At 36.2% G+C, this 21,601-nt stretch overlaps 1 protein-coding gene across 1 annotated transcript in view; it reads left to right on the top strand.

Moving 5' to 3' along the window:
- HDAC9 (histone deacetylase 9) overlaps positions 1-21,601 on the top strand; it is a 999,956-nt gene that overhangs the window by 782,683 nt on the left and 195,672 nt on the right. The window contains exons 19-22 of the mRNA XM_082398347.1: positions 11,625-11,680; positions 11,925-12,012; positions 17,615-17,734; positions 18,046-18,143. Coding sequence (XP_082254473.1) covers positions 11,625-11,680; positions 11,925-12,012; positions 17,615-17,734; positions 18,046-18,143 — 362 coding nt within the window. The remainder of the gene's footprint in view (positions 1-11,624; positions 11,681-11,924; positions 12,013-17,614; positions 17,735-18,045; positions 18,144-21,601) is intronic.

Genomic DNA, 21,601 nt, shown 5'->3' with positions numbered 1-21,601 from the left:
CAGGGTCTTGGTGCTCCAGCCGAGTGTCAGGCTTGAGCCTCTGAGGTAGGAGAGCCAAGTTCAGAACATTGGATCACCAGAGACCTCCCGGCCCCACATAATATCAATCGGCAAGAGCTCTCCCAGAGATCTCCATCTCAACGCTAAGACCCAGCTCCACCCAACGACCAGCAAGCTCCAGTGCTGGACACCCCATGACAGACAACTAGCAAAACAGGAACACAACCCCACCCATTAGCAGAGAGGCTGCCTGAAATCATAGTAAGGTCACAAACACCCCAAAACACACCACTGGATGCAGTCCTGCCCACCAGGAAGACAAGATCCAGCCCCACCCACCAGAACACAGGCACCAGTCCCCTCCACCAGGAAGTCTACGCAACCCACTGAACCACCCTTACCCACTCGGGGCAGACACCAAAAACAACAGAAGCTATGAACCTGCAGCCTGTGAAAAGGAGACCCCAAACACAATAAGTTAAGCAAAATGGGAAGACAGAGAAATATGCAGCATATGAAGGAACAAGGTAAAAACCCACCATACCAAACAAATGAAGAGGAAATAGGCAGTCTACCTGAAAAAGAATTCAAAGTAATGATAGTAAAGATGATCCAAAATCTTTAAAATAGAATGGAGCAAATACAAGAAACGTTTAACAAGGACCTAGAAGAACTAAAGAGCAAACAATGATGAACCATACAATAAATGAAATTAAAAATTTTCTAGAAGGAATCAATAGCAGAATAACTGATACAGAAGAACGGATAAGTGACCTGGAAAATAAAATAGTGGAAATAATTACCACAGAGAAGAATAAAGAAAAAAGAATGAAAAGAATTGAGGACACTCTCAGAGACCTCAGGGACAGCATTAAATGCACCAACATTCGAAATAGGGGTCCCAGAAGAAGAAGAGAAAAAGAAAGGGTCTGAGAAAATATTTGAAGAGATTATAGTTGAAAACTTCCCTAACATGGGAAAGGAAATAGTCAATCAACTCCAGGAAGGGCAGAGAGTCCCATACAGGATAAATCCAAGCAGAAATACTCCAAGACACATATTAATCAAACTATCAAAAATTAAATACAAAGAAAAAATATTAAAAGCAGCAAGGGAAAAGCAACAAATAACATACAAGGGAATCCCCATAAGGTTAGCAGCTGATCTTTCAGCAGAAACTCTGCAAGCCAGAAGGGAGTAGCAGGATATATTTAAAGTGATGAAAGGGAAAAACCTACAGCCAAGATTACTCTACCCAGCAAGGATCTCATTCAGATTCAACTGGGTAATTAAAATCTTTACGGACAAGCAAAAGTTAAGGGAATTCAGCACCACCAAAGCAGCTTTACAACAAATGCTAAAGGAGCTTCTATAGGCAGGAAGCACAAAAGAAGGAAAAGACCTACAAAAACAAACCCAAAACAATTAAGAAAATGGTAATAAGAACATGCATATTGATAATTTCCTTACATGTAAATGGATTACATGCTCCAACCAAAAGACATAGACTGGCTGAATGCATACAAAAACAAGACCCATATATATGCTGTCTACAAGAGACCCACTTCAGACCTAGAGACACATAAACAGACTGAAAGTGAGGGGATGGAAAAAGATATTCCATGCAAATGGAAATCACAAGAAAGCTGGAGTAGCAATTCTCATATCAGACAAAATAGACTTTTAAATAAAGATTATTACAAGAGACAAAGAAGGATACTACATAATGATCAAGGGATCAATCCAAGAGGAAGATATAACAATTGTAAATATTTATACACCCAACATAGGAGCACCTCAATACATAAGGCAAATGCTAACAGCCATAAAAGGGATGATCGACACTAACACAATCATAGTAGGGGAAACCCCACTTTCACCAATGGACAAATCATCCAGAATGAAAATAAATAAGGAAACACAAGCTTTAAAGGATACATTAAACAAGATGGACTTAATTGATATTTATAGGACATTCCATCCAAAAACAACGGAATATACTTTCTTCTCAAGTGCTCATGGACCATTCTCCAGGGTAGGTCATATCCTGGGTCACAAATCAAGCCTTGGTAAATTTAAGAAAATTGAAATCATATCAAATATCTTTTCTAACCACAACACGATGAAACTAGATATCAATTAGAGGGAAAAAAATCTGTAAAAAATACAAACACATGGAGGCTAAACAATACATTACTAATTAACCAATAGATCACTGAAGAAATCAAGGAGGAAATCAAAAAATACCTAGAAACAAATGACAATGAAAACACGATGACCCAAAACCTGTGGGATGCAGCAAAAGCCGTTCTAAGAGGGAAGTTTATACCAATACAATCCCACCTCAAGAAACAAGAAACATCTCAAATAAACGACCTAACCTTACACTTAAAGCAATTAGAGAAAGAAGAACAAAAAACCCCCAAAGTTAGCAGAAGGAAGGAAATCATAAAGATCAGATCAGAAATAAATGAAAAAGAAATGAAGGAAACAATAGCAAAGATCAATAGAACTAAAAGCTGGTTCTTTGGGAAGATAAACAAAATTGATAAACCACTAGCCAGTCTCATCAAGAAAAAAAGGTAGGAGATTCAATTCAATAGAATTAGAAATGAAAAAAGAGAAGTAAAAATTGACCCTGCAGAAATAAGAAGGATCATGAGAGATTACTACAAGCAACCATATGCCAATAAAATGGACAACCCGGAAGAAATGGACCAATTGTTAGAAAAGCACAACCTTCCAAGACTGAACCATGAAGAAATAGAAAATATAAACAGACCAATCACAAGCACTGAAATTGAGACTGTGATTAAAAATCTTCCAACAAACAAAAGCCCAGGTCCAGATGGCTTCACAGGCGAATTCTGTCAAACATTTAGAGAAGAGCTAACATGTATCCTTCTCAAACTCTTCCAAAATATAGCAGAGGGAGGAACACTCCCAAACTCATTCTACAAGACCACCATCACCCTGATACCAAAACCAGACAAAGATCTCACAAAAAAAGAAAACTATAGACAAATATCACTGACGAACATAGATGCAAAATCCTCAACAAAATACTAGCAAAGAGAGTCCAACAGCACATTAAAAGGATCATACACCATGATCATGTGGGGTTTATCCCACGAATGCAGGGATTCTTCAGTATACACAAATCAATCAATGTGATACACCATATTAACAAACTGAAGGATAAAACCATATGGTAATCTCAATAGATGCAGAAAAAGCTTATGACAAAATTCAACACCCATTTATGATAAAAACTATTTAGAAAGTAGGCATAGAGGGAACTTACCTCAACATAATAAAGGCCATATACGACATAAAGGCCATAAACCCACAGCCAACATCGTTCTCAATGGACAAACCCACAGCCAACGTCGTTCTCAGTGGTGAAAAAGTTAAACCATTTCCACTAAGACCAGGAACAAGACAAGGTTGCCCATTCTTACTGCTGTCATTCAACATAGTTTTAGAAGTTTTAGCCACAGCAAAAGGAGAAGAAAAAGAGATAAAAGGAATTCAAATCGGAAAAGAAGAAGTAAAGCTGTCACTGTTTGCAGATGACATGATGCTATACATAGAGAATCCTAAAGATGCTACAAGAACACTACTAGAGCTAATAAATGAATTTGGTAGAGTAGCAGGATAGAAAATTAATGCACAGAAATCTCTTGCATTCCTATACACTAATGGTGAAAAATCTGAAAGAGAAATTAAGGAAACAGTCCCATTTACCATTGCAACAAAAAGAATAAAATACCTAGGAATAAACCTATCTAAGGAGACAGAAGACCTGTATGCAGAAAACTGTAAAACACTGATGACAGAAATTAAAGATGATACAAACAGATGGAGAGATATACCATGTTCTTGGATTGGAAGAATCAACATTGTGAAAATGACTGTGCTACCCAAAGCAATCTACAGATTCAATGCAATCCCTATCAAACTACCAATGGCATTTTTCACAGAACTAGAAAAAATTCCACACTTTTTATATGGAAACACAAAAGACCCCGAATAGCCAAAGCAATCTTGAGAAAGAAAAACAGAGCTGGAGGAATCAGGCTCCCTGATTTCAGACTATACTACAAAGCTACAGTAATCAAGACAGTATGGTACTGGCACAAAAACAGAAATAGAGATCAATGGACTAGGATAGAAAGCCCAGAGGTAAACCCATGCACCTGTGGTCACCTTATCTTTGATAAAGGAGACAGAAATATACAACGGAGAAAAGACAGCCTCTTCAGTAAGTGGTGCTGGGAAAACTGGACAGCTACATGTAAAAGGATGAAATTAGAACACTCCCTAACACCATACACAAAAATAAACTCAAAATGGATAAAGACCTAAATGTAAGGCCAGACACTCTAAAACTCTTAGAGGATAACATAGGCAGAACACTCTTTGACATAAACCACAGCAAAATCTTTTTTGACCCACCTCCTAGAGTAACGGAAATAAAAACAAAAATAAACAAATGGGACTTAATTAAACTTAAAAACTTTTGCACAGCAAAGGAAACCATAAACAAGACGAAAAGACAACCTTCAGAATGGGAGAAAAGATTTTCAAATGAAGGAACTGACAAATGATTAATCTGCAAAGTATATATACAGCTCATGCAGCTCAATATCAAAAGAACAACCAAATCAAAAAATGGGCAGAAGATCTAAATTTACCTTTCTCCAAAGAAGATATACAGATTGCCAACAAACACATGAAAGGATGCTCAACATCACTAATCATTAGAGAAATACAAATCAAAAGTACAATGAGGTATCACCTCACACCGGTCAGAATGGCCATCATCAAAAAATCTACAAGCAATAAATGCTGGAGAGGTTGCGGAGAAAACGGAACCCTCTTGCACTGTTGGTGGGAATGTAAATTGATACAGTCACTATGGAGAACAGTATGGAGTTTCCTTAAAAAACTAAAAATAGAACTACCATGTGACTCAGCAATCCCACTAGAGGGTATATACCCTGAGAAAGCCATAATTCAAAATAGTCATGTACCACAATGTTCATTGCAGCCCTATTTACAATAGCCAGGACATGGAAGCAACCTAGGTGTCCATGGACACATGAATGGATAAAGAAGATGTGGCACATATATTCAGTGGAATGTTACTCAGCCATAAAAGGAAACGAAATTGAGTTATTTCTGGTGAGGTGGATGGACCTAGAGTGTGTCATACAGAGTGATGTAAGTCAGAAAGAAAAACAAATACCGTATGCTAACTCATATATATGGAATCTAAAAAAACAAACAAAAACTGCTTCTGATGAACCTAGGGGTAGGACAGGAATAAAGACACAGATGTAGAGAATGGACTTGAGGACATGGGGAGGGGGAAGTGTAAACTGGGAAGAAGTGAGAGAGTAGCACTGACATATATACACAACCAAATGTAAAATAGGTAGCTAGTGGGAAGCAGCTGCATATCACAGGGAGATCAGCTCGGTGCTTTGTGACCACCTATAGTGGTTGGATAGGGAGTGTTGGCGGGATATGTAAGAGGGAGGCAATATGGGGATATATGTATATATATAGCTGATTCACTTTGTTATACAGCAGAAACTAACACAACATTGTAAAGCAATTATACTCCAATAAAGATGTTAAAAAATAAATAAATTTAAGAAATGCAAAAAAAAAAAAAAAAGAGGTGTCCAGAGGCCAGATCATTTGTGCAATGTGGTTGGTCTTAAATGCTTGTTCTTAGGTTTCAGAGTGTGTGAGATGGAATCCCAGCACTGTCACTTGCTAGACATGAACCTAAAGCAAGTTCTTTAGTCTTTCTGTGCCTTCGTTTGCTCATTTGTGATATAGGAATAATAATATTATCTGCCCTCAGATATTTTTGGATTGAATGAATATCAAATATTGGAGTTTATTATTTTTCATATTATTATTTGCATTATATTATTTTTGTGTTATGTATTACATTATAGCATTATAATATACTATTATTTGTCATTTTGTTTTTGTTTATTTTGTTTATATTAAGAGGAAAAATAAATACGTTTTTTTCTGTGGTGGCAGTAATCTAACAGATGAAATAATTAATGATATTGTAGAGAGAAGGGGAAGCTATAGGTACTATGTCCTTGAATAGGTAAGAGAAGCAGCACAGGGGAATTAATTGCCCTTAGATAGTACTGGGGACTAGTAAATGGATAGAGTTTATTATGGAAGGATGAGGAAATTTTATTCTAATTGCTTCCATTTTATAAGTGAAACAAGAAGCAAAGTCATCACAAAGGGTAAAGGGTGAGTAGGAGTTAGTGGAGATTTGAAGAAAGAGAAGAGGGTAGAAATACCATACGAAAGACTTGGAGAGTTAATCGACTAAGGAATATAGTATGATTGCTGGGCATCATGAAGAGCCTACTGAGATTTCCAATCATGAATTTAAAGGAAGACCAGGCGTGTGGGTTTTATATATGCTTAGGTGCAGGAACAGAGCAGATGCAAGTTGTGTTTAGTCAGAGTTACAATTTTACCAGGGGAGTATGTTGAAGGAAGAAAAGGACAAAGTGACTAAAAGTATGTTGTGGACTGAATATTTGTGTCCCCCAAAATTTATATGTTGAAGCCCTAACTCCCCATGTGACCAAATTTAGAGAAAGGGTCTGTGAGGGAATGATAAAGATTGCATGATTTCATGAGGGTGGGGCCTTAATGCAGTGGGGTTGGTGTTCTTATAAGAAGTGGAAGAGACACCATAGTTCTCTCTGTGCTTGTATACATGCACTCAGAGAATGGCCTTGAGTGAGGACTCCAGGGACAAAGGAGATGGAAGCCAGGAAGAATGCTCTCAACAGAAACCAAACCCTGCCAAACCTTAATCTCAAATTCCAGCCCCCAGAACTAAGAGAAATAAACTTATGTTGTTTAAGGCACCCAGCCTGTGGTATTTTATTTTGGGAGCCTAGCAGACCAACACACCGGGAGAGTATGTTGGAGGGAAAAAGGGACAAGTTGTCTAAAAGTATATGCAAGGAAGTAAATATAATAATGGACTCTGAAGTCTAAGTCAGATAAGGAGGGAAGGGAACATGGTGTTGGGGATTGAATGATGTACATCAAAAGTTAAGTAAGGTCAGGACTTCCCTGGCAGTCCAGTGGTTAAGACTTCACCTTCCAATGCAGGAGGTGTGGGTTCAATCCCTGGTCGGGGAGCTAAGATCCCACATGCCTCGTGGCCAGAAAACAGAAGCAATCTTGTAACAAATTCAATAAAGACTTTAAAAATGGTCCACATCAAAAAAAAATTTTTTTTTAAAGTTAAGTAACGTCAAAAGATTGGAAGTCTCAGTGCTGCTGAAGCCTCAACTGGAAAATAGGAGAGTAGGAGGGTAGGATATTTGACATTGAGATTTTGGCAGAGATGTCGTTATTTATTGGTAATGGCAAGGTCTAGGAGTATGGCTGTAAACAGAAGACAGATTTATGGAAGGCAAGGAGTCAGAGAACTAAGAAATGATATTGAATAGATTTTCTGTGTGGTTATTGAAATCGCTAAGAAATTAACTGAGTGATGGAGACAAAGGCAGAAATTCCAAAGGCAAAATATTCAAGGAATGGATACAGATATAAGTACACAGATTTGAGTGACATTTAAAAGCAAAATCAACAGGAATTGGTCATGAATTAAAATGAGATAGAAGAACAATAGGGAGAGGGAGCCATTAAGGATAACTCACTGGTCCCTGACTTGAGCTACTGGATGAATCATGGTATCATTGGTAAGTTAGGGAAGGCTGCGAGAAGATCAGGAGTTTGATCTTGGATATTCTGAATTTGAAGTGACCTTGGGATATCCCAGCGAAGATATCAAGGAAGTGGGCTGGTATGTTGGTGCTCAGAGCAGGGTTCATCCTGGAAATAAAAATCTGTGAAGTATCTGATGATGGGTGATAATTGAATTCCGTGAGAGTTGTGCCATTGCCTACGAAGTAAGTATGGAAAGAGGAGAGGAGAAGCCTAAGACTGGGCCTTGAGTAACTTCAGTATTTAATGAGCAGATTGAGGAGTATGAGCCTTAAAGGAGACTGATTAGGAAGTTGAAAGAGAGGTAAAGAAACCAGGAGAGTATGAAGTCACAGAAGCCAAGGGAAGAGAATCTTTTAAAAAGGAAGGTGTAGCCAGTAGTGTTGAAAGCTAATGAGACCAAGTAGCCTGAGAGCATAAAAATCTCATTAGATTTAATGACATGGAGACTATTGGTGACCTTAGTAAAAGCTTCATTAATGGACTAATGGAGGTGGAAGGTAAGTTAGAGATAGGTGACTGAGGCAGAGGTGAGGAAAAGCCAAAAAGAGAAAGCAGGATAGACCATGTTTTCAAGATTTTTAAAGGGGAAGAAAAGACATGTGGCAGTTAGAAGGGTCAATCAAAGTAAGGATGGAGATATATATATGTATATGTATAGTGTGGGTGTGTGTATTTGTATTGTCTTAGTTAACATATATATAATTTTATTTTCAAGATGGCAGGAACTTGAGCCTATTTAAATCTTGATGAAATGTATATAATTGGGAATTTTAATATAAATTTAATATGTTAGTGAGGAAAACATAAATGATAGTGGAAAAGTAGGAGGGGATGGTATCCTAACTGCAGGTGATAGATTCTAGGAGGACTAACAACTTCTCTAGTGCAACAGGAGGGAAAGAGAGATGGACTGCCCCAGGACTCAGTCATCTTAATTGTGTTCTATCTTCTCTCTTTCTCGTGATCTAATCCTTTTTTACAAGAAAGTGTTGTGGAGGGTTGGTGCTGTGGGTTTCATGGTCTCAAAGCAGCCATGAGAAAGGAGAACACAAGCTCCGTCTTCTGCTGCAGGCGGGTTGGTGAGATGTGAGAGAGGAAATAGCTACCACCTGAGCATATTATGGGAGAAGCAGCCTTGCCAGGTTTCAACTAAGGAGAGGCAGGGGCCCCTCAGAAAAGACTTGGAAAATGTAGGCGAGTTTGCCATTCCTGAGAACACATTGGAAAGTTTGGGTGGATCATGATAACTAAGAAAATATTTGTTATTGGCAAGAAGATAATTTTCGATCTAAAATCAAGTAGTTGAGCAAAATGGTAGCGGTAATGAAGGAAACTGTAAAGTGAAAGGCAGACCTTTTGTTCAAGGAATTTGGCCGTAAGAGAAAAGAAGAAGATGGAATTAAATTCTATTTGGCTTTTTGTCTTCTATAATCTAGCTAGTTACCTGTGCGATTTCACTTCCATTTTGTTCCTTAACATGAACTCTATTCAGGTTCATTTTCTGTACATAATACTTTCTAAAATCCTTTTTCTCTGAGCCATGTTTATGCTTTTCCCCCTGCCCAGAATACCATTTAAGTCATTTTTCACCTTTATGAACACAACTCTTCTTGTAAGACCGTTTAAAATTTACCTCTCAACTTTCTCTTTGTTTTATAGTATTTTTTCACTGTGAAATAATTGACGTTTGTTGTAAAACCATTTGGAAAATACTTGAAATTATAAATTAAATATAATCCACATAATACTATCGCTCAGATATATCATGCTGTATGTATTATTTTTAACACCAGTACTTGTAAATTGCTAAGTCTTTTCTGTTCCTCTAAATATTTATAACAAAATTTTAATGGCTCTCTAATATTCTGTGGTATAGATGTAGCATATTTCATTTAACCATTCTCCTAATATTAACCAACTTAGATAATTCCCATTTTTCCTATTGTAAATAAAACATTATCTTTTATGTAAATACTTGTCTACACAATTAAAACACCTTTAGAGCAAAAATCCTTTAAGTAGATTACTAGTTCAAAGGGTAAATGTTTTATAAAGGCTCTAAATGTATAGAGGTAGATTATTTTCCAGAAAGACTATAATAAATTATCCTCCTGCAGACATCATTTATCAGTATATAGGCACCCCTCCATTGTCAGCATGGAGTATTTTTAAAAGTTTTAATTTCCTAAGTGGAAAAATGGCTTCCCATTGGGATTTTCATCTGCTTGTATTTGATTACTAATTAAGGTGAATATTTTTTCTTATAGTTATTGATTACTGGATGTTTTCTTCTTTGTATTGTCTAGTCATGCCCTTTAGCACACAAAACATAGTATTTTTAATTGAATTATAAAAGATCATTAGTATTGTTAATCTAATTGTAAAATTTTGTTACATGCTAATTATCTTGCCTTGTATTATATTGGTTGTTATTTTCACCCTAACTACTGTTTTCGCAGTAAAATATATCACACATATCTAATCTTTACAGAATTCTCCATTCTTGGAAGTCATGTAGCACTCTAGAGTTTCACTCCACAATCTTAAAATTGCACTCTCTACTGTCTTGTGTTGTTCATTAATAGTTTCTTTTGTATTAATCATTTATAGCCACAGAGATAGTAACTTGCTTAAGAACAAGAATAGGGAATATGTTTATCATTATTCCTAGATTTGTAATTGGTATTGTGTTATAGACTTCTAACTTGCTTCTGGGATTATCATTATGTATAGGCCCATCAAAATATATAGCAAATTAACTCGTGTGTTAATTACCATTATGTTCTAGAAAAATTTATATACATTTACAGCCGTTGGGAATAGGTTATTTTTCTTGAGACTATCTTTATGCTTGTAGTAAGATTTGGGAAAAAATATCCCTGGGGTATATTAAAATTATTTCAAAAGTTTTAGGATTGTATATTAAAGAAACATTCTGTTGTGAGCATGTTACTTGTATCATAGTTAAGTGAAAGGTGGTGTGAGCCATCTGATAAATGATTTCTTTTTTCACGTCAAGCAGCCCAGCTTTTCTGAGCATGCTGGCTTTGCAAGGATTTATAGTTCCCTGCCTTCATGCTGGAGTTACTTCAGCTTTCCGTGATGCATTCCAACTAATCTGGAGGTTAAGGCATTCCTTGATCATGGATAGATCTGATTGCTACTCAGCCCTGGAATTCTTTATAAAATTCCAGAACGTGGGCTAGAAATTGACTTAGGGAATCCAATAAAGTTGCAAGTCTTGGCAGTCATCCAAGCTAAATTTATAGACTGGAAGAAATATGGGCTTTCCATTGTTCTCTTTTTCACCTTTCTGGGGTTTCTTTTGTGTGTATGTGAGTGTGTGAGTGTAAATTTATCATTTTGCTGACATTGGAGTGGAAATAATCATTGAGGAAATCCAGCTAAAGAATTTACACTTTGGATCCTCCGTGGTCTTTCCGAACTTTGACCCAAACCTGCACCAAGAGTGAATTTGTTCTCCCTCTCTAGGATGCTGGTGTCATAAAATAAGAAGTTGTTCTTGAAAATGAATCATGCTAGTATAACAGCTGATGTACACATTTGCCAGCTAGGTACAACTCCCAAATCCCCGTTCTTCCCCTGGCTCTGTGGGAGCCTTCTTTTTGAGACATGATCTGAGAAAATGTGATCATATGTATTGTTTCTGTTCATTCTGTGAAATGGTAATGGGGGCAAGAAAACAAGCTCTGAAGCCTCTTACAGATTTCAGTCTTTTTGTGTGTGCCTGATGCTCTGTCGTACGTGGAGATCCAAGCAATCCTCTCCTATCTGATCAATGAAAATCTGTCTTGTCCTTACAGAATGGATTTGCTGTTGTGAGGCCCCCAGGCCATCACGCTGAAGAATCCACAGCCATGTAAGTACCAGGGACTGTTGCCCATCTCCAAGCGCCACGGTTCCTGGCGGTCACCTGCCCCGTGCATGTCTCTGAAGCCTCTAATTGTTAGCAGATGGACTGAGAAATCTTGCGAGGTACTCCCAGAAGCAGATTTATGGCTTCAGAGATCATATAGCATTTTAAAAAATGCTCTGAACATTATTTATAATGGTTTTCCTGGCTGATTTGCTTTCTTATTTCTCTGTTCTTCTCTATTCCGCAGGGGGTTCTGCTTTTTTAATTCAGTTGCAATTACCGCCAAATACTTGAGAGACCAACTAAATATAAGCAAGATATTGATTGTAGATCTGGTATGTATTCCTGGCCAGAGCTGCATTTTCAGTGACTCTAGATAAAAGGGAGTGAATTTGTATTTCTCTGTTAGGTTGCCTTGCTTTTCGCACTTGCAAACAACTGAAGGGTGTGTTTCCTTTGAATGTGGAAACTCATTAAATTCAGGATTGCAGTTCTGAAACCATAAACATTCACGTTTCACTTTCATGGTGTTAACTGCAATTTAATGAGAAGAAGGCGCAGATCAGGGCAACTTTTATGATGCTTAAATGAATTGATACTTCCACAGTTAAAATAACCCAACAGAACCTGAATTTACTTTTCCCTGCAGAATATAGACTTTAAATAGTCAGATGTGCTGGAAAGAATGCTGTTGCTTTGGTAACCAATTGGCCACTTCCCCTGGTTAGCAATCATGTTGCTTGTTGTGCAACAGTGGTATTATTAAAACAAGTCAGCATTTCATTTTTTTCTGAAAAGATCTCAGATCATGTATGCCAGTTTGGGATGACTCCCGGCAGGAACCCTGAGTGATTAAAAGTCAGAGGCATTAGATTAGTCTTGCATTTTAACATGATGCATTCTTACACAATAGAGTTATAATTTGTTTAACAAATGGTTTGTTTAAATGCAGATGACACTTGGCAGGTTGTCTATAGTATATTTGTGAATAATGAGCTGGAGATCTGCCCCATACAAAAGGACCAACCCAGGAAAGGGCGAAAGAGAGCTGACTGGTGATTTATGAGCCCCGTTTTCGGTTTGCCTCCAGTTCACGAGGAGGTGTAATAGGTTGTCTGACAAAGCATAGACAGGAAATGAACCCTGGCATCCAAAGCTAACCTGCTACATCTGCACTTAATTAATTTTTGCAGGTGATAAAAGATTTAAAGGCAAAATATGTTAAAAGTTTTTTTTGAAGTGCAAGACTTAATAGTCTAAATCTTGTTCATATCTGCACTCATAATTAAATCTTATTGGGAAGTCGTGGCCTCCCTGTCCCGCCCTCCGATTCAGTTAAGCAGGCACACCAAAGGGTTGAGAGAGCACAAACCAAGCCATGTGAAGAAATACTTAGTCAAGTTAAAATGAAGATAAAAGGAATGAAAGACTGATAACCATTTGTACTGTTTGGTAGGAATGGTTATTTTCCACATCCTGCAGTGTAGCCTTTCTGCAAGTTCTTTGGTGCTGAGAGTATTGAAACCCAACTTCCCATGTATTTTCCAAACATGCTTAAATTTCAGTATAGGTCATAGTTCAACATTAAAGAAATGTGTTGAAGGCCTAGATATACTACAGCAACAAGGTCTTAAAATTTTACAAAAATGAGGACATCAGTACCTATTTTCCCATGTATGTACAAAATGACGTTTTAAATAATTAATAATCATTGGCTTGCATGATTTATAAGATGGTAAATTTAAAAAATAATTTAATATGTTTCTAGAACTCTTAAGTTTTGCTCAAAAGATGAGCGAAAAACTTGAAGAAAGGGTAGCAGACGAAGACCAAGAATTGTGGGAAAATTTTTCTATGCTTTCTAAATTTGTCACAATTATTCAGGAAGGAGATTGTTAAGCTGTCACCCTATCCTTAAGAATTTTTTAGTATTACTTTCTGAGGAATCTCCTCTTCTATGAAGATAAAAACTGTTAAGAGGCTCTTTGAAAGCACATTTGTGACATCCAAACTCTAAAGCAGTGAATTGCACAAGAGACTTGAAGGCTAAAATGCCTGGCTTGTGATAGATGAATATTTTGTACCTCAGAGGATTTGTGTTTAAGGTTTTGTTTTTGTACATGAATATAAGAATAAAAGATTGTTGGATGTAATTTGATATGATTTATAAATTAAGTTGCTTGGTAGCTATAAGGAGTGTCCTGTAAGCTTACTGGCCTTTGATTATGAATTTGCTCCATTATCCCACGTAAAGGATACTGATTTCCCAACAGGCTATAGTAAAAGAGAAGTTTTTGTTTTATATTCTCTAAACATATGAAGTTCTGTCCAAAGGGTTGCCTCTGAGATCACCACCAGCCCGCATATTCTTACTTTCAAGTCTTCCAAATTCTGCAGCTGCAGGGATACTTTGAGGAAATTCCCCTGTTTCTTCCAGCTGCCGAGAAGGAAGTTTTAAAGTGCCACGTGGCGCTGAGACATCCGTTCTCCCTGGCTGACAGGTCTGTTCTGCAAGTTAGCAGAGGAAAAGTGAAGGTTCTTCAGTGGCAAAAGAACTTCATTCCTGCATATACAAAGTCACTAACTTTAGCTAAATGGTATGAACCAGCTCCATCAATTCCTGGGCCAACAGAAGGCAGAGCTACTCCATTGTTTCAGCAGCTAGATTCCATTTTTTAGATGCCTAGTGACAGAGAGCTCTAATTCAGCCCCTATTTGAGGCCACAGCCAAATATCAGAGGCGTTGAGTATTGTAGGCAGGAATGATTCTAGTTGATCTGTGGAGCTTATTCATTCCAGTTCTCCTTCTGGGGAAGAGTCCAAAGATACGCAGATTGGTGAGGAGAGAGAGCAGGTGCACTTGCTTTTCAGCTTGCAAGAGACTGGCCATTGTGTTCAGGGCGTGAACCTGTCCTAGAAGTAGGATTTACCTGAATGACTCAGGTAGCTTTTATGTAATGTGACTTTCAGTTGAAAATAATATGTTTTAGGGTATTTTCATTAAAAAAAAAAGACACTTCAAATGTCCATAGATTTTAGGCAATTCCATTTTTGGTCAAGCATCAAACTTGACCAGAGGATTGTCGCAAGTGCCAGTACTAAATAATTATAAGTGATAACGTTAGTTGATAGAATATATAATTTATTCAGAGCTATTTTAACATTGTAGTGAAAACATGTTGGCTCTAAATCCTTGTATAGAATAAATTTTCACAGTATATCTTTAACCAGTAAAATAGCGAAATGATTTTTCAGTATTTCCCAGCAAATCTTAGATACAAGATCTATTTTGAGGCTGTTCATGATTTGGTTCATTTCCTTACTATAGTAAGTCCTCATAATCACCAATAATTGTCTTATATTGATCTAGTATATATTTGTTGCTATGGAGAAAAAAATCCTCAGATCATATCTGACCAGTAAGTAGTTTGTATTTATATTTTCAGAGAAACTGGAAAAATACTCTCAAGATTATAAGTTGTTGCCCAAAACAAAAGGCACATTTGGACTTACCTTTGTCTCTAAATGCTTTGTGAATATAAATATGGAATCAAGAATTATCCAAGTATTTTTAGAATGGGTTTGTGAAGTTTAATGAATAATGTCTGTCGAAACCTTATTGTGCTATGGGCAAGAGTATATTTCTTAGTCTGAAATTTATGCAACAATAAGCACCCAACACATTTTTGAAGAACATATTATTTTATGTCTAAGACAAATTATCTCTTATTTGACCTTCTTAGGTAAACCTTTACAACATCAAGGCAATATTTTTCTGGTTTTCAAACTGTGGATGTATCTAGGCCCAGAGCAAAATTTTTCTTACAACGCTGACTAAAAATTCTATCCTGTAGTAGAAATGCAAACATTCTATCATTGTTATTTTTCAAAACATTTTGTTTGTCCATCCTCTAGGTATCCAGTAGCAAATTCAAGACATTGTGGGTTAAGTTGTATCATTTTTGTTCTCATAAAGGAAAAGTTTTGCTATTTCCTCCTTCCTTTCCTTTGAACATTCAGAAATCCAGGAATTAATATGTATATTTTTCAGTAAGCTATTTTTTTTCCTGATGTGTATATGCCTTTAGTCAGGACAAGTTTCTGGAAAGATGCCTTTCTTTCCAAATATGTTATGATTCCTTAATTGATTTTGGAAATGTGTACTATGTAAAAGGGGGGAGGATTAGTGTATGTCTACACTGTGGATAGCAAACTCACTGCAGGCTTTTAGAACCTACCAAAAGGAGGTTTTGGTGGTGTCTACTGAGGGAGTTCTGGGCTGGAGGTTGAAGTGGAGACAAGTTATATAAACCTCAATAAGGAGCAATAATGACCACCAGTCTCACTTCATAGGTTTGCTAAGAAGATCAAAGAGATAATGAATGTAAGTGTAAGTTAACAGCATAATGGTTATGAGTTTGGCCTTTGGAGTGAGAAGTGGATTCAAGACCCTGTCTTGAAAAATAACTGAAGCTCTCCAAGTCTCATTCTACTTACCTTTTAAATCAGCGATAATATCATATACCTCATATAAATGTTAAATAATCTATGCAAGATATTTAATATGGTACCTGACTCAAAAATTGTAGGAATCATTGTTGAAAATAGTGTGATTCTTACTGATATAAGATAAAGTATAATGTAAGTAAGTAGTTATAAGTGACCAATACTTTTTTATAACAGAACCTGAAACTATAAATGTTACACATGTAGCAGTAATATTATATTAAATACAAATATATAGGTTTTTCACTTTTATGAGTCATTTATTTTATCTTGTTCAGAAGCTATTAGGAACCATATTAACTGAGACTCTTAACACTTGGGGTCTTTTAGTAAGGACGTTTTTAAAAATGCTATTGGTTTTATTTTTCCTATATCTATTATCAATTCCGGCATGTTTATATCATAAAACAATTAGAAAAAAAGAACTATTAAGTTTTGAATCATTATCAAATACAAATGTCCTAAGAATTTTTTTTCTTTCATTTTAATGAAACAGGCCCTTTTTTTTTCCTGTGGTAAGGGGGAGTGGTGTGGAGAAAGAAAATATAGGAAGAAGGAGGCTGGGAAGAGAGCCATAATATAATATTAAAATTAGGCAAATTGGACAAGATTGCATAAAGGCTCATGCCATCTTTCTGCTTTCGCCCAAATGATTTAATAGCTAATGAGCTCACGCTCCTGTGTCTTTGACTCTTGCCTTCACGATTTTACCAAAATAAAGTATGAAGTCCTTTTTGCATCTGGCATCTCTTTTGAAGTCATTCTAACTGCTGAGGGACTGCTAACTGAATTGAACGCTTCAAGAAAGCCAATTTACTCAGCTGGTTGCAAAGCCTTTGACCTTAATGGTGGGACTTGGCAAATCAATGCGTACACGTATGTTTAGTGTTCTGTCAAGAATTGCGAAAATGCTCTGTAAGCCATAGATCCTTCTGCAAAATACTAGTTTGTAGTTTAAACATTAGTCTTTCTTCAGAGGCCAATGAGGCTAGTTAATTAAGCCTAAGGGGTTATGAACTGTTGGCAGTTAATAAGTCATAAAATTCCTCCATAAAACAGGATGCGAGATTCCATCACTGAAGCAAAGAGTACAAAGGGCCGGTGTATAAATATCTAATTGTACCAAAGGACTGGGCTTTCTCAATGACTGCTCATCTGGAGTCTCCAGGGCATGTTTGCTGTGGTTTCCTGATTTTTAGAAGCCAGTTTAAAAAATGAGTGCATTAAAGGGTAATTTGCCTGAAAGTTCAGGAAGTAAAGGGGGTGGTGTGGAAGCAAGCTGAACAGGAGAAAGAAAGAGGGACATACAAGACAGAAAATGAGAAGGAGGGTGGGGTAGAAAGACAGGGAACTAGAAATTAGAAAAGTTGTCTCCACACAGAGTGAGACGCGACTGTATTTGTCATCTGTCTTTTTTTTTTTTCCCTGTAGGATGTTCACCATGGAAATGGTACACAGCAGGCCTTTTATGCTGACCCCAGCATCCTGTATATTTCACTCCATCGCTATGATGAAGGGAACTTTTTCCCTGGCAGTGGAGCCCCAAATGAGGTTCGGTTTATTTCTTTAGAGCCCCACTTTTATTTGTATCTTTCAGGTAATTGCATTGCATGATTACCCCTAATTTTCTTGTCCTTTGCTGGTGTTTTAAATTACACGAGATTACTGAATTGTCCCACGGGACCAAGAACCAGTGCAGAACAAGTGCATAACCCAGAGCACTGGTTGTCAAGCAAAGTTGGGCTGATTTGACATGTTGTTTGATGTTTATTTCAAGAGCTCACATGTGTTTGTTTTCCTCTCTTCTTGCTTCTTCCCTGTGCTCTTCTCTACCCACTGTGGTGTGGTTTTTCTCTTCCTAGGTTGGAACAGGCCTTGGAGAAGGATACAATATAAATATTGCCTGGACAGGTGGCCTTGATCCCCCCATGGGAGATACTGAGTACCTTGAAGCGTTCAGGTTGGTACTTCTTTCTCTGAAAGTGGAAAATTAGAAAACAAATGAAACAACACCAAATGTAAAAGAGAAACGTAAATTTCTAACTAAGGTAAAGTAGCTAAAGGAGTCATTCTATTAAAGCTCCAAAAAATGTTTGGTTTGAGGGGCCTGAATATTGCTACAAAGCCACTTAAGGAGTGTGTGTACCAAAAAAAGGTACATCAAGACCTAGTTGTAGTTATATAGGTATGTTCGCCAATGGCCAGGCATGTTCCCCTCTTTCTGCAAAAAAAAAAAGGGGAAAAAAAGATTTTATTATTAAGTATTCTGGAAAATTCTGCCTATTATGACATATGATGTGATTTAGAATGGACATTAGCGTATTAACCGCTCTGGGAATTCCTTCACTACCTATTTAACTTTTTTGAACAGACATTTCGCAAACTTCACTGGACTAAAGAATTTTTTGCACATATTTTTACATTTAGCACCACTTGGCATTCTTAGTTCCAAGGAACATTGGCCTAGGCAATCTCATTTCATGGTTAAGTAAATGGCTTTTCCCTCTCATAATATGTGTATTTTCCCTCTCACATTAAAACACCAACTGATTAATTGGTTGTTGCCAGTTTCTTTAGAAAATGTAGGCAGTAATTAAAGTGTATATGAATATATACACATTGCTACTTTTTTTCTAAAGAGCTTTAAAAATTAGTTGAAACAAGAAATACAATAAATTAAAAGTTTTTGTTTTGGATATAGTTTTTTAAGGCATTTATTCTCTGGAATTAAAATTTTGTTCATTGTTTGGAAAGGTCTCTGTTTTAAGGGAAATAGCAGATTATGTCAATATGTGCCTCACTTGCAAAATTTTAGGAGATTTTAACCTATTGGTACTGCGTGAATTTTGGATGTTTTGTTTATTTGAAGCAAAAGCAAACAACTGCATGGTAAGAAATTTTTGAAGTATTCTTTTCTTTGGCTAATTTACCAATTATAAATTCCCAAGGGAAAAATCCTGTCGACAACGCATCTGAAATACATAAGAAAATTTTTTAATCAGTAAAGTTTTGATGGGTTTCTGTTGTCCTTTGTATCATTCATACTTAAATTTCTCCTTTGGGAGTCATTTCTCATTTGAAAACAGGCCCAGGAAAAATGATAGAAAATTGCTATTTTTAAGAATTTACATTAAAATAAATATATTGTCTTGATATTTGAGGAAAATTCTCATATTTCAGATTTGTACTTTGAAAACAATGTACATGTTCTATAAATAGTACATGTATCTTTACTATTTATAAAAAAAAATAGGTGAAATAAGTTTATTTTGACTTGGGTTGTCTATGAAGATACCTTGTGTTAATTAGCAGTAAAAGTAAACAACTATATTAAGAAACTATAGGGGTTTCAATATTATGAATTATTTTTGCAACTTAACAAAACATTATTAATATTTTTAAGGAACTCTAATGGGATAATAGATTTTTATATTATCTCACATATGAATTTGTTTGTCTGTTTACCAAGTTGACCTAGTAACTTACATGATACACACATTAAGTTCTCCACTTTATTATAGCATATGATCATAGTCATTGGTCTGCAACATAAAATTACTAGTTTTTTATTATCATAATACTATTTGTATTACTGTAGCTTTACATAAGAATGCATTATGCATTCACAGCAGGGAAGGATAATTAATATTTTGTATCTATTTGTTCTCTCATGACAAAGTTAATGGTAGATGAGATTTTTTTAAAAGAACCCCTTTGAACACAACAATTTCATTAAATAATGTGAAAACAGATATTAAGTGTACATCATTGATTTTTTACTGAAATGGTAAGTGAATCAAGTGCTCCTTGAATGTCCCCAAGAATGGCACCTTCTCTTTGCCTGGAATGTGGACACTTTATTTTAGAAAACTGTTTTAAACTTCCCAGTGCGGTCACCATATCCAGACTTAATTAGAGGAGAAGCAGCATTATTTAGCTAGGCTGCAGAAATGTAAAATTGTGACTTTTAATGTTCATAGTTATTTAAGAACCAGATTTAAACTATAATAATTCTGTCAGTTTTTAACTGTACTATACCATGTCTGCTTGCTGCTCAATGTGTATAACTAGAAGTACTTGTAAACTTTTGAAGGAGGAATCAAGAAAGTAAGTCCTTCATTCAAAAAATATTCATTGAACACTTAGTATATGCCAGGAACAATGGCGAGCACTTGGAATTTAGAGCCAGTTTGCTCTCAGGGAACATAATAGAAGTGATACTTATTGTTCTAGTGAACAGATGTCCTTAGACATAGGATAAAATGATGAATTCTTCCTGAAGGGTTTCGGGGAAGGCTTCATCAAGTATTGTTCAACCTGTGCCTTCAAAGATGAGTGGGAGTTTTCAAGGGGTAAAAGAATTGGAGTAGGGGGATTCATACTAGGCAGAGAGAATAGACTGTGAAAAGCATGGAGCTATAAAATGATCTTGCTCTGTGGGCTCAAGAGCATGAGGGTGGGATTGCATGGCAGGTATACAGATCATACTTCATAAAGTCTCTCGCAGGCAAAGAATGCCCATCTAAATATATAAATTTCTTTCTAATTTTGGACTCTAGTGCGATAGACTCCCAAATAATTTTTAATGTAGTATTATTTTATAAGCATGTCCTTCTTAATATAATCCTTTTTCTAAGTATTGAAACTAAAGCTTTTTCTGGCATCTGTGCATGGGTGCGGAATACAGAGGTTGGGAGAAGAGTAAATGGTACCTTCTCTTTTTTCTTAATTTTTAATTGTTTCTGGACTATGATAAGTATCTTTGTAAGGAAAGCCTCTCTGAAACTCCATTTGTAATAGGATATAAGATGGCTGCTAATTTAAAATTTGCATATATATTGCCTTTGTGGTCTCTATTATGTGTTTTTCTCTGTGGCAAAAAAAATTGCAGGCAAACCAAACATTTTCATGTTTGCTGTAAGTTTTAAAGATAGTTTTAAAAATATAATAGAATATCTAAATTAGTTCAGATAATTCGTTGTTTCTTCCTTGTAGTTATCATTCATCTCTGTAATAACTGAAGGTTATGATTCAGATTTTTCTCAAGAGTTTTAAAAATCTTCAAATAATTTTAAATATCTTCTATGTTCACCTAAAATATATTTCTTAGGTTATCATTTTATTAAATAATTATGGGTATTTGTGTTAAGGTCTTACATGCCAGGTTCTAGATTATAAATTTTATAGACATCATGGCTATTTCTTAAGTGGTTTGTATAAGCCACAGAACTACTATATGGAAGGGCCATGATGTGGCTCTAAAAATCTATGCTCTTTCTATACCACCACACTGCTACTCTCTTCTACTGTTCATGACTTAAAAGACTAAGGTGTGATAAAGCATAGTGAACTTATACTGAAACATAAGGCCTTCTACCCCAAACCTAAATCACAAATGGCTAGTCCACAGCATGGCAG

The sequence above is a fragment of the Balaenoptera borealis genome (assembly GCF_965194805.1).
Source record: "Balaenoptera borealis genome assembly, chromosome: 7".
In the NCBI taxonomy this organism is placed as follows: Eukaryota; Metazoa; Chordata; class Mammalia; order Artiodactyla; family Balaenopteridae; genus Balaenoptera; species Balaenoptera borealis.
This window is presented reverse-complemented; position numbering and strand designations above follow the sequence as displayed.